At 38.1% G+C, this 14,567-nt stretch overlaps 1 protein-coding gene across 11 annotated transcripts in view; it reads right to left on the bottom strand.

The window, feature by feature from the left end:
• Nucleotides 1-14,567, bottom strand: part of Chi (LIM domain-binding protein 2 Chi) — a 69,116-nt gene that overhangs the window by 3,316 nt on the left and 51,233 nt on the right. For 2 of the 11 annotated variants that reach the window (XM_073085192.1, XM_073085191.1), the window contains exons 3-6: nucleotides 3,491-3,566; nucleotides 2,760-2,862; nucleotides 1,531-1,703; nucleotides 180-380 (exon numbers count right to left, since the gene is read on the bottom strand). In XM_073085192.1, coding sequence (XP_072941293.1) covers nucleotides 180-380; nucleotides 1,531-1,703; nucleotides 2,760-2,862; nucleotides 3,491-3,566 — 553 coding nt within the window. Of the gene's footprint in view, nucleotides 1-179; nucleotides 381-1,530; nucleotides 1,704-2,759; nucleotides 2,863-3,490; nucleotides 3,567-6,675; nucleotides 8,471-8,536; nucleotides 8,889-9,051; nucleotides 9,337-14,567 lie in introns of those variants that run through there. The other 9 variants (XM_073085198.1, XM_073085196.1, XM_073085201.1 and 6 more) reach the window with 9 other exon arrangements.

Genomic DNA, 14,567 nt, shown 5'->3' with positions numbered 1-14,567 from the left:
TTTTGATCATGAACTACACATATCACTCTCTATATCTCTCTTACTATCATCATCATTGATGATGACTCGTCGGATGATCTACCAGAGCGCCATATCTAACATGGAGGTTAAGACCCTCTCTATCTCCCTCACTATATAGCCTATCTCGCTCATATACGTATACAGTCTATCTCGCTCACCCTCAAGTAGTTGAGCGTGGAGTTGGTGATGCCTTGTCTAGTGATGTTCTTGGCGAGCTGGTCGAGCGAGGCGTGGTCGGGCGGGTGCACCGCCTGCCGCGGGATGAGCTCCCGGTGCGCGCGGACCGCCATGTGCCACGACTTGATGCGCATCAGGTCGTCGAACGTGAACTCCAGGATCAGCCGGCCCTCTGTGCACACCTGCGGAGTCGAGAATAGACAATTGAAAATGACATAGTGCACCCGAGAGCGAGAGATGGCACTACAAATTTTCTGAATTACGCTTTTTCTCTCTGCCAACCTGAGGAGTTTAGAATCGAGAATTGAGTGGCGAATACTGAGTGCATCCGAGATATGGTCCACAAGCGAGAGATGGCACTTAAAATTTTCTAAATTACGCTTTTAAAGGTTTTATTTACACATCTTAACAATTTAATGCAAGCTGAACCTAAACTGAGAGTAACACAGGCATAATCGCCTCGCCTGGTTGTTCATCAAATAGTAAAACCCATTCATGTATTTCGATTTTTACAAAACATAATTTATTTATACGACAAAAAGCGCAATACATATGAAAATACTCTGTTTATAGTTAACAATGATCATAAGACATAAAAGGCGCATGAAATTATATTTTTAGCAACTAGTACATTTAAATATGAATTTACCTTGTGTAATTTAGATCATTTTCTAAATAATTACCGGTAAGTAATGTGTAAGACACAATAAGGACAATAAATACAACATTTTAAAATCATTTTCTCTCATTTGCTTCCAATCAAACTAATAATAACATGAATATATGATAAGCAATGGTACATTACGTTTTTTATTAATGATCAATTAATAATTAACTTATTTATCATTGCCACTATACTATTTGTCACTACCATAGATTAGTAAAGATACTTTGCCGCCTTGAAATTGAATGAAGCCACAAACGGCTTATTAGTAAGTTCTTGTTTTGAATTCTTGACAAATAAAAACATTTTTAGAGAAAATTTACGAATAAATAACTAATACTGCGTAATTTAAATAATAAATGAATAATTATTTCAAATATTTTAGGGACATTTCAGCACGGAGACGTGGCAAAACTTTTTTACGCAACTATTTCAATTCTCAAAACTGGGTACATTTTCTTGTTAGGAGTGAGTAATCTTTACTTATCTATGTATTCTACATTACATTTTTTATTAGTGAAAAATTAACAATGTACAATAATGTACATATTTATCATTGGCACTGTGATATTCTGTTGTTTCAAATGCGAGTTTCGTACATATTGCCATTCTTCAAGTATATACCTTATTTAATTGTAAGTACCAGGCTACTAGAAATATAAGCTTACTTTTGTGAACATAGGCTTGCCGTGGTGCGTGACCATTGTACAGTGGTCACAATCTAGTGTGATACTTGTGTTGTGGAAGGATTCTTTGGGCTGCCGCATCGTGTAGTACAATTCTGATACGCCGCCCTCATATATACTGCGGAAGTACCGCGGTATAAGCGTCCTTCCTATTGCTGGAATGAGATAAAGCATATAGATTAGCGTGTGTTAGAGAGAGACAGGTATATATTATACAAGAAGTACGTTGAAACAACACGGAAAAAGTATTTAAAATAATGGAAAGTAAGTAAAGTCCGCGCCAAACTGCCAGTCCGCTCTGAAGTTATTGCGAGCAGGTGTTTTCATACAATTTGCTATGGCGACGCGATTCATTTCAATATTCCGAGCGGACTAGCAGTTTTACGCGGACTACACCTACATGTTTTGTTGTTATTATCGGACGAGAAATAAAAGATCTGGATCAAGTAGTATTTTAAACTTATTTTTAAGACCTACTAGAAGCATGTGTAGGAATTACTATTATTAACACTATTGTGGAATAATTTGTAATAGGTAATTAGAATGTGTTAGGAGCTGAAACTTAGTAATTGACTATTACTACATACAACATAAGCACAAGTTAAATTCACTATTAATTCTGCTCTCTGAATTATTGTAAAGTTAATTTTGAAAGTCGATCATTGTATACGGTTTCTTTTTAACAATTTATAAGTGCCAATTTTATAAAACGTTTACAATCATAACATGGTAAATAAAATTCTTAAAACCTGCAGTCTATTAATATTTTAGACAACTTTATATAATGGCCAAAAACTAGAGAATAATTTTAAAAACAATTGCCACAACTGCTTAAAAATATAGGCTTTTTTATAATAATATGGAGTAGCAGACGAGCATGCAGTCCACCTGATTGTAAGTGGCTACTGCCACCCATGGACATCTGTAATCGACTCCAGATAGGATTAGAATTCGTACCGGAGGTCGGCCACAGATGCGCCTTTACCACTGAGGTCTAAGCTAGAACGCCTCGGAAAAGTATGTCTCTCTTACCACGCCCTTCTAACCAGAACACAGCAGCGCTTAACACTGCTGTTATGGCAGAAATAGGTGTGGCGGTGGTGCCGCCGGAATCGACCTTAAAGGGACCACCACCCTTCACATTTTAACAAGAATTAATTTTAAGTATGTCAAGTCTACTAGGATACCATAAAATACCGATCGTTACTCACTATATCTTTTAGGTCCATCTTCTAGACAGAATGTGAGTGTGAGCGTCGCGTCGTCCTCGAAGAACTCTGTCGCGAACGCGTCCCACCATAGGTTATCTGAGTCCTGGAATGTATAAAATAGCTCTATGAATATATGTTAGCCTAGTACAACTAAATATAGTAATAGTTAATAAATATTATTAAAATAACTTATAAAAACTTATGTATGGACAAGTTTCATTATAATTTTAAAAAAATATATTTCACATTGTTGTATTATACAAAAAATGAATAAAGTATTTTCACCATAATTTTATTTGAATTCAAATATCCGCTAGAAAATAAAATTCTCAAGCGCTTTTCGCTTTTGTACACAAAACGTAGTTAACTTTTCTCTCCACAGAGGGCGATATTTGTCTGTTTCCTAAGACACCCCATAGATGTCGCTAGTTGACACTAATCGAGAATTTGTCGAATATATAAAATTATAGAAAAACGCATTTTTCAGTTACATAATTATGCGAGTAATCGTAAATAAGTCTATTAAAATGTATTTAATATTCAAAATCAATTAGAAAATTTAGAATACTATAGAAATCGTGATACATAAACATTGCACTTATTGATAACAGATGGCGTTAGTAAGCACTTCTACGCGAAACTTCAATAAACAATATTTTTACATATTCAATATTTCATGCATACCAAAATTAGTATTCAGTTTTTTATTGTAATAATAAATGTTATTTTACCTCTGTTCTCTGTTGTAACCGTTTATTGAGTTCATAAACTCTGTAATCGGGCTGACCGAAGTATGGCCCGTGCCTCCTGAAATCAAGAAAAATACGTAATTTAGCCACAAAAGGATTTTGCACTACTTATAAAAGAGTACTGATAGTAAGTGGTTACTGCCTTAAGCTTTTATAAAAAGCTTATAAAAAAGCTTTGCCGCTCTTGAGGACTTAGATCTTCGCCTATATATAAGTCAACCGGCATACACATCTTTTCACCAAAACGCTTGACGATAGAAAAAATTGTGACGGCGATACCACCAAACGAGAAACCAAACATAATTATTTATGAAATTCTTTTAAAAGAATTGAATAAATAATTATAATAATAATCGTTTATTTCAATCCCTAAGGATCATAAATAATAATAAACAAAACATCAATTCGGACACTTTAATTATACAATAATAGAAATTCATAAATTTACATGCATTAATAAAACATTGTAAGTTACTAAGTTTTAAATTAAATCAAATTAAATTAACAACTTTAAATTAAATTAAATTAAATAGTCATATTTTTTACAACAACATATTTTATTACTCTAATTAATAATTCGAATAACATATAAATTAATGTAATTAATTAATATAAATTACAGAAATTACCAGGAAATCATGAATTAGAAAGTATATACTATACAATTAAGTAAATATAACACGAATTAATTAATAATCCCTTTAAAGATCACGATGATTTATTGAAATAAAATTAGTAGTAACTTTTAGGAAATTATCATTAACATTCTACGATCCTTCTGATGGGCACTGGTTCCTAAGAATATGAGGAGCCATGATGCACCACTGGTCAAGATAAACTTCACACTTTGGGAACATTATTGAAGGCACACAAACACATTTTCACACGATGTTTTCTTTTAAAGTTCCAGTGATAATTAATTTCAACTGTAATGACTTCGAAGTCTTCGGATAAGCTTACGTTACTTAGAACCGAACCTCGACCGACTTATTAATGCTTCATTGGAATAAAAAATAGTAATTAATTTTATGTATCTTTTACGCAAATGGTACACTACCTAAGGTAAATGATTTTAAAAATACATGTCTGCAACCATTTTTATCCAAATATGGAGGGTAATGTATGTCTCATTGTTTAGTACGACCTGCAATCCATATGACATATGAAGTGTCATTGGATTCGTCTAAATTGAGGGAGTGACATAGGCTATATTTTTAGGACTCAGTATCTTGTTTTTATAATATTCATATTCTTCACAACCATCTACTAGGACAGAGGCCTTTCCCCACCACGGAGGAAGGTCTGGACCATACTTCTCTATGGTAGTGCGCAGATACGGATTTGAAAAAAAAAAACTATTTCATACGATGGCCATTAGACACGTCAAAATATGGTATGGAGGTCTTCGTAGCTAAATATTTGTAATGCAGCACTCAACAATATAAAGCAGAACTCATCAGTTTTGATTTATAGGATGTGGTGAGGGAGACATAAGAAATATCAGATGCACAATTATTAGATAAAATTACATACATTACAATTTAATTGCCCTTTTACAATTACACATTGTAAAAGGGCAAACATTTAATGAAATGAAGACCTTACTCTACGGCTTCTTTTCTATCAAACCTTGCTGTGGCTACTCAACATTAATTCGTTGGTATAAGATAAAGATGTCTAGACATTATGCTATCTATCAAGAAAAGTATTTCCAAGTTGGTGATATGACCACAAATAGGACAAGATCCTATTCGAACTACATGCTTAGCTACCCTGAGGACTAAGCTGAAAGGAATTGTGAGTGGCTCAGAGTCTGTTACCATGCCCTTCCAACCAGAAACACAGGAACGCTTAACACGGCTGTCATAAGACAGAAAGAGGTGTAACGGTCTACTATTAGTAAGTAGACCTAGTTTTTTTCGCTGGCAATTAAATAATAATTCTGATATCTATTTCTGCCAAACAGTAGTAGAATAACGCACTTCTATTTTCTACTATGAAGAGACTAAGGGAAAGAAACCTTCAGAAGGCATTCCAACTTAGTCTCCAGAGGTAGCAAACACAAGTAAGCAGAGGCTTAAGCTGGTAGGAACAAGAAGATACGTTCGACGGTCGAAGTAGGTATATCGGCGAAAAAAACTTTACGTGTCTGAAATTTTTGCTAAGTTGTCTTATTTAAAATGTTGTTGACCGTTTAAGGTGCGCCTAAGAGCGCAAATTACGTTTTAGAGTTCTTCATATAGGATATACAAGTTATAAGTATAACACGAAATAGCTGATTTTGCCGCCCCCTAAAACGTGCCGTCTCCTCTGCCCCCGGCATGTTATGCGTCTGATATTTGCGACTTACTGATTTCAATCCTTTTTAAATTGTAAAAAGTTTATAGATTTTTTAAACGATACCTTTGGTTGCCTGTCGACAACAGCAAGAGGCGTTTTACGAAGTATGTATCTACACTAATATTATGAAGAGGAAAACTTTGTTTGTTTGGTTGTAATGAATAGGCTCAAAAACTACTGGACCGATTTTACAAATTCTTTCACCATTCGAAAGCTACATTATCCACGACTAACATAGGCTATATTTTATATGAAATATATTTTGAGGCGGTACAAAGTTTGTCGGGTCCTATACCGGAACCTAATCGAATGAAGTTTCTGTCACGTACTTCATTTTAAACTAGCTAATAGTTTAAAATAAAGTACGTGACAGAAACTTCATTTGATTTGACACGAGTGATAGACAATTGGGCACATTGTCATACCTGCGATTTACTCCTTTTTAAAAACTACATCATAAAAAGCTTAAGCCAAAATCTTAAACCAAAAAGATTAGTATACTACCATATAAGTGGCTGTGTTCTCAGTGATAGACTTCACATATCTTCGAGAGTGTATGGAAATTTTTAGGCATCAAAGGAAAACAGAAAAATAAGTTGCAGGTTAGTTGACTGACTTAGATAAGACGTAAAGATAGTTCCTGAGACCCTAATTTGAGCCTAATTTTATTTGCTTAAAAATAGAATTGGATACCAAAGTGCACCGAATCAAGCATACAAAATATTAATCATCAAAATCATTGTCTAAGTTTTCTTTTATAACACATCGATATCAAAAGTTATAGTTTCTGTGAAATACCAGCCCATCATAACCGAAGAGAGATTTACCTGAGGTAGGGATCCGGATGTATGGGATGGTATATGGGCGGCGGCGGCGGCGCGTACTCATGGTACTGCAGTTGGTGGTGAGGATGCGGCGGGTGGTGCGGCGAGAGGTGGTGGTACTCGCGGTACTCGCCCTCGCCGCCGAGCGAGCCCAGCGCCACCGGCATGTAGGCCACCTTGTCACCGCGTCATCTCCCTCCGAGCGCACACCGACACCGCGAAACCGCTGCGCTCCTATGAGCGCCTAGTACTTTTTTAAACTAATACTCGCGTAAAACGTAGAAAATAAAAACTATTTACTAAGCTAAATCCATTTAAAACTACGAACTATACTGTCTTTGGATGCTTTGGTAATTCACTTTCAATATTGCACACGTAAATACTGCAATGGAAAAAAATCCTATCATATCACTGCTAGATCCAGTCGGCACAAATGTAGCGATGTGCGTGTAAAAAATACGCGTCAGTCACACACGCGACAGACGAAATCGATTCAAATTGAATTGTAATTTATTACTGACAAAGAGAAATTACGAATGATCCGCGGATGAGTCACGAGTTACGGAGTGCACCGGCGACAAAATCTACGAACGGAACGCGACTGATAAAAAGCATTTCGAATTTTTCGCGCGGGAAGTGTCATCCCGCAGTGGAGAAACGGCCTACATCCTTTATGTACTGAGGCGTGCCACGCGACTGTAGCCGCTATGTCGACGGCGCAGGGGCGATAAGCTCGTAGATACCCGTGTACATGGCGGAGCGGCAACGTCGCGTCAGCTGGCCCGCGCTAGTAACGAGGCGCGTTCGGAAAGGTCAACATCGGTTACTATTTTTTTTATTCCACCGGCTATTTTTGTGGAAGTTTGTTTTTTCCGATTGATATATTCCTTTTTGTCCGTCCGGAATTCTGACGGTGGCCGCCGGCTCCATTGAAAATAATCAAGTTATCCACTCCGATATGAAATAGTGAATGTATTTTTACGAGCGCATTCACCGTTAGAAACTGCACAGTGCAATTTCTAAAATGAAAGTGAGCACGATGAAACCGTTCGTTTGATCTCTCGAACGAAGTAGGTTCGTAAAGAATGCAAGCGGTGCTCCGTGCTCGTGGCATAAAATATAATGTGTAATACAAATTATTCGAAAAATATATAATATAAAAGACTATTGTTTTCACGGCGGCAAGGCCTCGAGCGCGCGGCGTTGCCGCTTCGTGCGCTCGCGCCATACTTTTTACTGTTTCTTAGCACATAGAGCGCTCATTACGCCGCACGCACACAGCGGCGCGCCTGATATTGTTATATCCGCGCCGTACGGCGTACACTGGTACATGCGCTCCACATAGTGCAAGATGTACATTATGTACATTCCGAGCTACGTTAGGTATGTAGGTGAGCTACGACGCGGCGCACAAATCAAACACTACGTCTATAAATAACTCGGGAGACGTGTCCGTGAAAATTCACGCGTCATTCTGCCTAACGTGGATTTACACTGCCTAAATATTTTTGCGACCGAAAGCTGTAGAAGGATCTGCCTAGCAACAACTCGAGTCTCTCCTACCGAGACGTGGTGATAGGAAAGTTTTCGCTAAACATTGAGTTTCTGAAACTGTCTGCCTCGGAACACAGCATGGCCAATTGCACTACGTCAACGTGACGTCCGAGTTGCGAAACAACAAATCGATAAATACCTACAACATAAGCCTTCAGAATTGCGCGGGAAATAGAGGCCTGATTCTACATTTTTGCTAACAACTCCGTGACGTGTATCAATAAACTATGAATTCGAAACAGAATCCAATTAGAAACCGACAGTAACAATATAGTACATAGTCCGAAATTCCACCAACAATTACGCTTACGTACGGTTGTCGCAAAATCAATATCAATGATCACATCACACACGCATCGGTTACGTTACACTTGTGCCAACTGGATGGGTGGCCGTCTCCTGCATGTAACTGCTAACTTGTTGCTGCCGCACACAGAAACACACAACCACCGGAAATTTGCGAGATCGAGCCTCGCCTTATCAGCCGATAACGCGTCCAAACAATGCGTGCCGGCGTCGCTCGCGATTTAAAACTATAACGCGACACAGATAAAACAAAACAATAATTCGGCTGTCGCGAAAATCGGCGGAGCGACGTGTTAGATCGCCGTCACCGGAATGTATGTCACGCCGGCGTGTCAATGACTCCGCTAGCACAATGTACCGGGCTACCGGGCGCGTAAACAGTGCGGCCTACACGTGCGCGGAAAACTGCCCCGTGAAAATCGACGGCCACGGACCGAGTTCGATACGTTCCGTTCTGATTCGAATTGCGCGCTTATCCCGCGAACTTTTCGGCCGAGAATCGCATGCGTTCGACCGTACCATTGGTATTGTAACGTCCGGCGCGCGACGCGGCCGCCACTGAACAACCGCGTAAATATAATCGGCTTACGGCTATCGGACGAATCGATATATCGAAAAAAGTATACGCCGCGCATCCGATAGTAATCGATTCACGAATTTGGAGAATGCAAAGCTAGCTACCGCCGCGGCGCACTGCACCTATGTAATCGAGTACATAGCAGAAGTGTGCCGCGCTGTGACGGCCAGTGACGAACTGTCAGCGCTCGGGTGTATTCGGCCGTGTTCGGCTCCAGTCGCGACGGACATAACAGTGCGGAATGCATCTATCGTGATAGGATGACGTTATTCTTTTAAATAATACTTGAATTTACAATTTACTACGCTGGCACTGAATCATTCACAACAGATTGTAAAAACTTCCTACTTCCTCTGCAAATTCTAGATTCAAGTATTTTTCGATCAAAAGAAGTTCTACGCGTTTATGAGACCCTGGTAACTTGATTCTGCTGACATTGTTTTGGTTCTTATCAGTTGCTCATAAGACAATAATTATCATTTTAATTGCATGGATACAAACATAGTAAATATTGTAATTATTTTCGCTGGCATTTCAAGGGGAAAGACAGTTTTCATGAGTTATTAATAAAATAATATATCGCATTTTCATTCACTCCGCTTATCATGGTGATGATAACGATAATTTTATCAATATTAATGTTATATATACCAGTAATTTTTATCAACTACGAATGCACCGAACTGATAATGTTCAGCAGAATTAGAAAAATACGTTAAATTAATGAAATAATTTAAGATGAACTAAAATCACATACATATTTAATTAAGACACACACATGTTCCAGCGAATATGTATTAATAGACAAATACAAATAAATTTAATTGAATTTAACATATTTTACTTCATTAGTTAATGAAAAAGAAAGTGTTATTTATTTAAATAATGCTTTCTATTAATTGACGTGACGTTTCTGTGATTAAATAATTAAAATAGTAATGTATTAAACGTAATTTGTATTATTGTATTATTTATCTTCCTAGGCCATCCTAAATTCCTTTTGAATATCACTTAAGAGAGGTCCTTATTATACCTTTCGACTACCTAGGCTACAAAATCCCACGCTTTCATATCCTTTTTGCCTTAAACGGCTGTAAAACTAAGCACCTTTCAATTAAAAAAAATACAATTAGCAAAGACAACTGTCATAACTGTCATTCGTAAATGACAGATCCACATTCCAGCTTCGACATTCGCCACAGACAATGAATCTTCGGACATCTTTGACATATTATGGCGGGAAGGATTGTTTGGTTCACAGATTACCTATGTCTGTGATTTATGGTGATAACCGGTTAGCGTCGAGTCAGGTCAATCACTTCACGAAACGATATTGAATAAAGTTTTAAACAAGTGGTTTATAAACTTTAATGATTGAACAAGATGATTATATTAAACTTAATTAGAGATGTAGGTCACTGTTTTTTATTGCAAAGTAGCTTGCAATTCACTTGATGGTAGGTCACCGCCATAATATAGTTACATAGGTTAGTAAAGATTACTCACTCCTAACAAGAAAATGTACCCAGTTTTGAGAATTGAAATAATTGCGTAAAAAAGTTTTGCCATGTCTCCGTACTAAAGTGTCCCCAAAATATTTGAAATAATTATTTATTTATTATGTAAATTACGCAGTATTAGTTATTTATTCGTAAATTTTCTCTAAAAATGTTTTTATTTCTCAAGAATTCAAAAAGAGAACTTACTAATAAGCCGTTTGTGGCTTCATTCAATTTCAAGGCGGCGAAGTATCTTTACTAATCTATGGTTTTTTATTGCAAATTAGCTTGCAATTCACTTGATGGGTAGGTCACCGCCGTAATATAGTTATTGAAGGTGGTAGAAGTATGTGTTTACCAATCCATACTTGTCCAGTGAACTATGGCCTCTTCTTTCTGATTTTGAGAGGATACCGGTGTCCAGAAGTAGTATAGTAATATTCACCTTTTTTTTGTTGACGAGGACCTTCAAAAGGTACCCGACGCCGTGGGAGCGACGCCGGGTTATGTGGGACTTTTACCGCACTAAAACCCCCCGGTAGCCGCCCTCGGCGTTTGGTGGAGAACTCCGGAATGTCCAACGGAACACGACTGGAGTCCTCCTAACGCGATGCCTTTCTATCGGGCTCTGCCCTGGGGAGGAACACGCTCTTTTTACGCTCCCCTCATGTCCCCTGGTGATTACAGCGATATGCAACCACACAAACCGCTGTCCTTCCCGGGATCGGTTACTGGACGTTAGTGGAGTTAGTGGAGTTATCCCTTACTGGACGGTTCGAGCTCCCACTCTTGCCGCCCGCAACCCCGGAAGCCACTTTTCGTCGCCTCTCACGACAGGCAGAGGATACCGTAGCCCTATTCTGGTCCCGGGACTACAGGGACAAAACCTACCTTTCACCTATGTCACTCCCATAACTTAGATAAATCTAACGAAACCTCATGGATTTAAATCCGTCAAGCCGTTTGACCTGCAGGGTGTACCAAAGAATGATACATACATATATACAGTCAAAAAACATTACCTTCCGTAGTCGGATATAGTCCGCGCCAAACAGCTAGTCCGCTCTGAAGTTGTTGCGAGCAGGTGTAGTCATACAATTGGCTATGGCGACGCGATTCATTTCTATATTCAGAGCGGACTAGCAGTTTCACGCGGATTGCTATTCAAATGAATTTCATAAAACAAGTTGTAATTAAAAGCTTGGAAAAGTGCATCTTGCGTCTACCTATTGTTGAGGAGAAAGTCAGTGAAAGTCGAATATGTATCGCGGCGCCGGGCGTCATAGACGGCCACATCTATATAAATAAACTGTCTGTAGTGTCTGTCTGTACTCTCTAATTTAATTATATTCTCTTATCTATCTCTATATGTATAAAAAATAATGTTTGTCTGTATGTCCTTTATAGAATAATCTATAAACGCTTTCTACACTCACAGTCCCACACAAGGATTCCCTGTGTCATGGGTGCCATGGACACACATAGACAAATACACAAATACCCAGACCCAGGAACAGAAATCTGAATTCATCATTTAGATATCTGTCTGGCCGGGGATCGAAACCGGGACCCTTTGCGCGTCAGACCGGTATGGTGGCCGCTCCGCCACGCGGGTCGTCAACTATGCATTGAGCATGTGATGATCATTAGCAAAATTGTTGTACATGAACCCACGAAGGTTTCTGAGTTGGTACGACCAATTTTCGACAGATGGCGCCATTGTCATTCCAATGAAGGTACAAATTGTCAGTTACATGTATGTCATGTTTTTAACGCGGGCAAAGCCGCGGGCAGTACTAGTCTAGTATAAGATTTTTCTAAAAACATTAGATGTTTAGAGATTTTTTGTTACGGAAATCTTAGGGTGTCCAAGGATGTCGACAAGGTCGACAATGCCGAAACGTAGTGGTTTCTTGTATGAAGACTCTTAAGTATTTAGGGCTTAATAATTATGTCGTATTTTGACCTTTTGGGGACGAACTCCTAATGAACTGACTTACTATCAGAAGGATTGTACCCTGGTTTGTCATCAAAACGCTACTTCAGTGACATAAAAATTGTATTATTTCAATTTATCTGTTCAAGTTACCTGGCTAAACGCCATATTCGTCTACACTAATATTATAAAGAGGAAAACTTTGTTTGTTTGATTGTAATGAATAGGCTCAAAAACTACTGGACGGATTTTAAAAATTCTTTCACCATTCCAGAGCTACATTATCCACGAGTAACATCGGCTATATTTTATATGAGATATATTTGATAAATAGATTTTGAGGCGGTACAAACTTACAAAGTTTGCCGGGTCAGCTAGTGATTCTATAAAGGCAATAGAGAAGCATTCATTTTTGCATAATATATCTATAGATATTGTTTTGATGTGAAATGTTCGGGGCAGGTTCACATGACTAGCGTTATATATGCCATTATTTTATTTTCATCCAATGTGAAATTCGGTGAATTAATTTGACAGCGCATTACACATAAGGAGCCCACCAGACATGTAACGTTTAGCGATTCGACAAAACTTTTTAGTTGCTTTTCGAAATATAGATACAGTTTGACGCTTACCGCCTGTCGTCTGACACACCCTAAGCCTCGTACCAAAGGTCAGTTGCTAGGTCACAGCGATGCCACCCCTGGGAACTAAGTTGGAACGGTTAAAAGTACTTTAACCACGCCTCATGTGGTATACCACCACTGTTTCTGTAGTTCTTGAAATTGATGGCAAACACTTCGGAATTTAATAGCGAAAATAGTAATATTTATCCAATTTTTACCACGCCTTTAGCTTGACCTGTATGTATGTAACGGAATCTTTGCACTCGATTTTTACCCACTTTGAAGGTTTTGATTAATTAAAAAAATGACAAGAACAAGAACCGATGACAATACACGACTTTAATAATTTTATCCCGTTCATCATCAGGATCGTCAGGAATCAGGATTAACGATTTTCCTTGCGCGATTTTAGCGTGGCTCTAATCCTATCTGTAATCAATCCCAGATAGGATTAGATTCATACCTAAGGTCGGTCACAGATGCGCCGCTACCGCTGAGTCCTCTACGTCTCCTTTACCGCATGCTTCAAACCAGAACACAGCAGCGCTAACACTGCTGTTATTAGGAAGAAATTTTAAGCAATATCTAGTAGATTTTTGAGGGCTATAAATAATATTAGGGAATCATAAAAACGTAAACACACAGCATAACTAGGAGATTGTCACTTCCACACTTTAGACAAATCCAACAAATCCTCACGTGGTATATTCCATCAAGCCACTGGGGCTGCAGGGCATACCAAGGAACGAGACACATACATAATTATGTTCGAATAACCGTTGGCTAAAAAAATGAATAATGTTATTATGATTTTGGCACCTGTCCTTTGATTTTATAGTGACTTGAGTCTGGCAGTGTCGATAGAAAAATTACTTACATTGAATTTTTTGTCGTAAACTCAAGGCAAGGCAAGAGAATATCCACCATTTAATTTTATCCGTATTTTTATTTAAACCTACTATTAATGCATTTCCAATTTAAATATTTATCTTAAACACATTAAAAACTGCGTATTATTTACACCTTAACGGCCGTATATTGCGAACATTAAAAACATTAAATTATCGTGACCTTGATTTAAATAAGCTACGAAAATACGTGAATTAATTTACCGAAACGATAAATTTTATTGTAGTTGCACACTATGTACTAAAAAATCGAATTCCAAATTCGAAATAAATTCAAATAGGGAGCGCTGATCATCTCTTCATCGAAGGGAGCGAGCGAGAGGTTGTTGATTTAATTCATTAGCGGGAACGAGACGGTGCCACCGGCGTTAGACAGAGACGTCTATATATAAAATTGTGGACGGCGAAAAGAGATAGCGTCAGTCTGTTGACGTAGTAGTAGATGAGATAAGGGGCTATCAGCAGTTTCATGCGCGTTTGAATGGGAGA

This window comes from Epargyreus clarus, unplaced genomic scaffold (genome assembly GCF_041222505.1).
Source record: "Epargyreus clarus isolate Ecla_fem2 unplaced genomic scaffold, WU_Ecla_fem_2.2 ptg000022l, whole genome shotgun sequence".
Lineage (NCBI taxonomy): Eukaryota > Metazoa > Arthropoda > Insecta > Lepidoptera > Hesperiidae > Epargyreus > Epargyreus clarus.
Note: the sequence above shows the minus strand (reverse complement) of the source record. Positions and strands in the feature narration are given on the sequence as shown.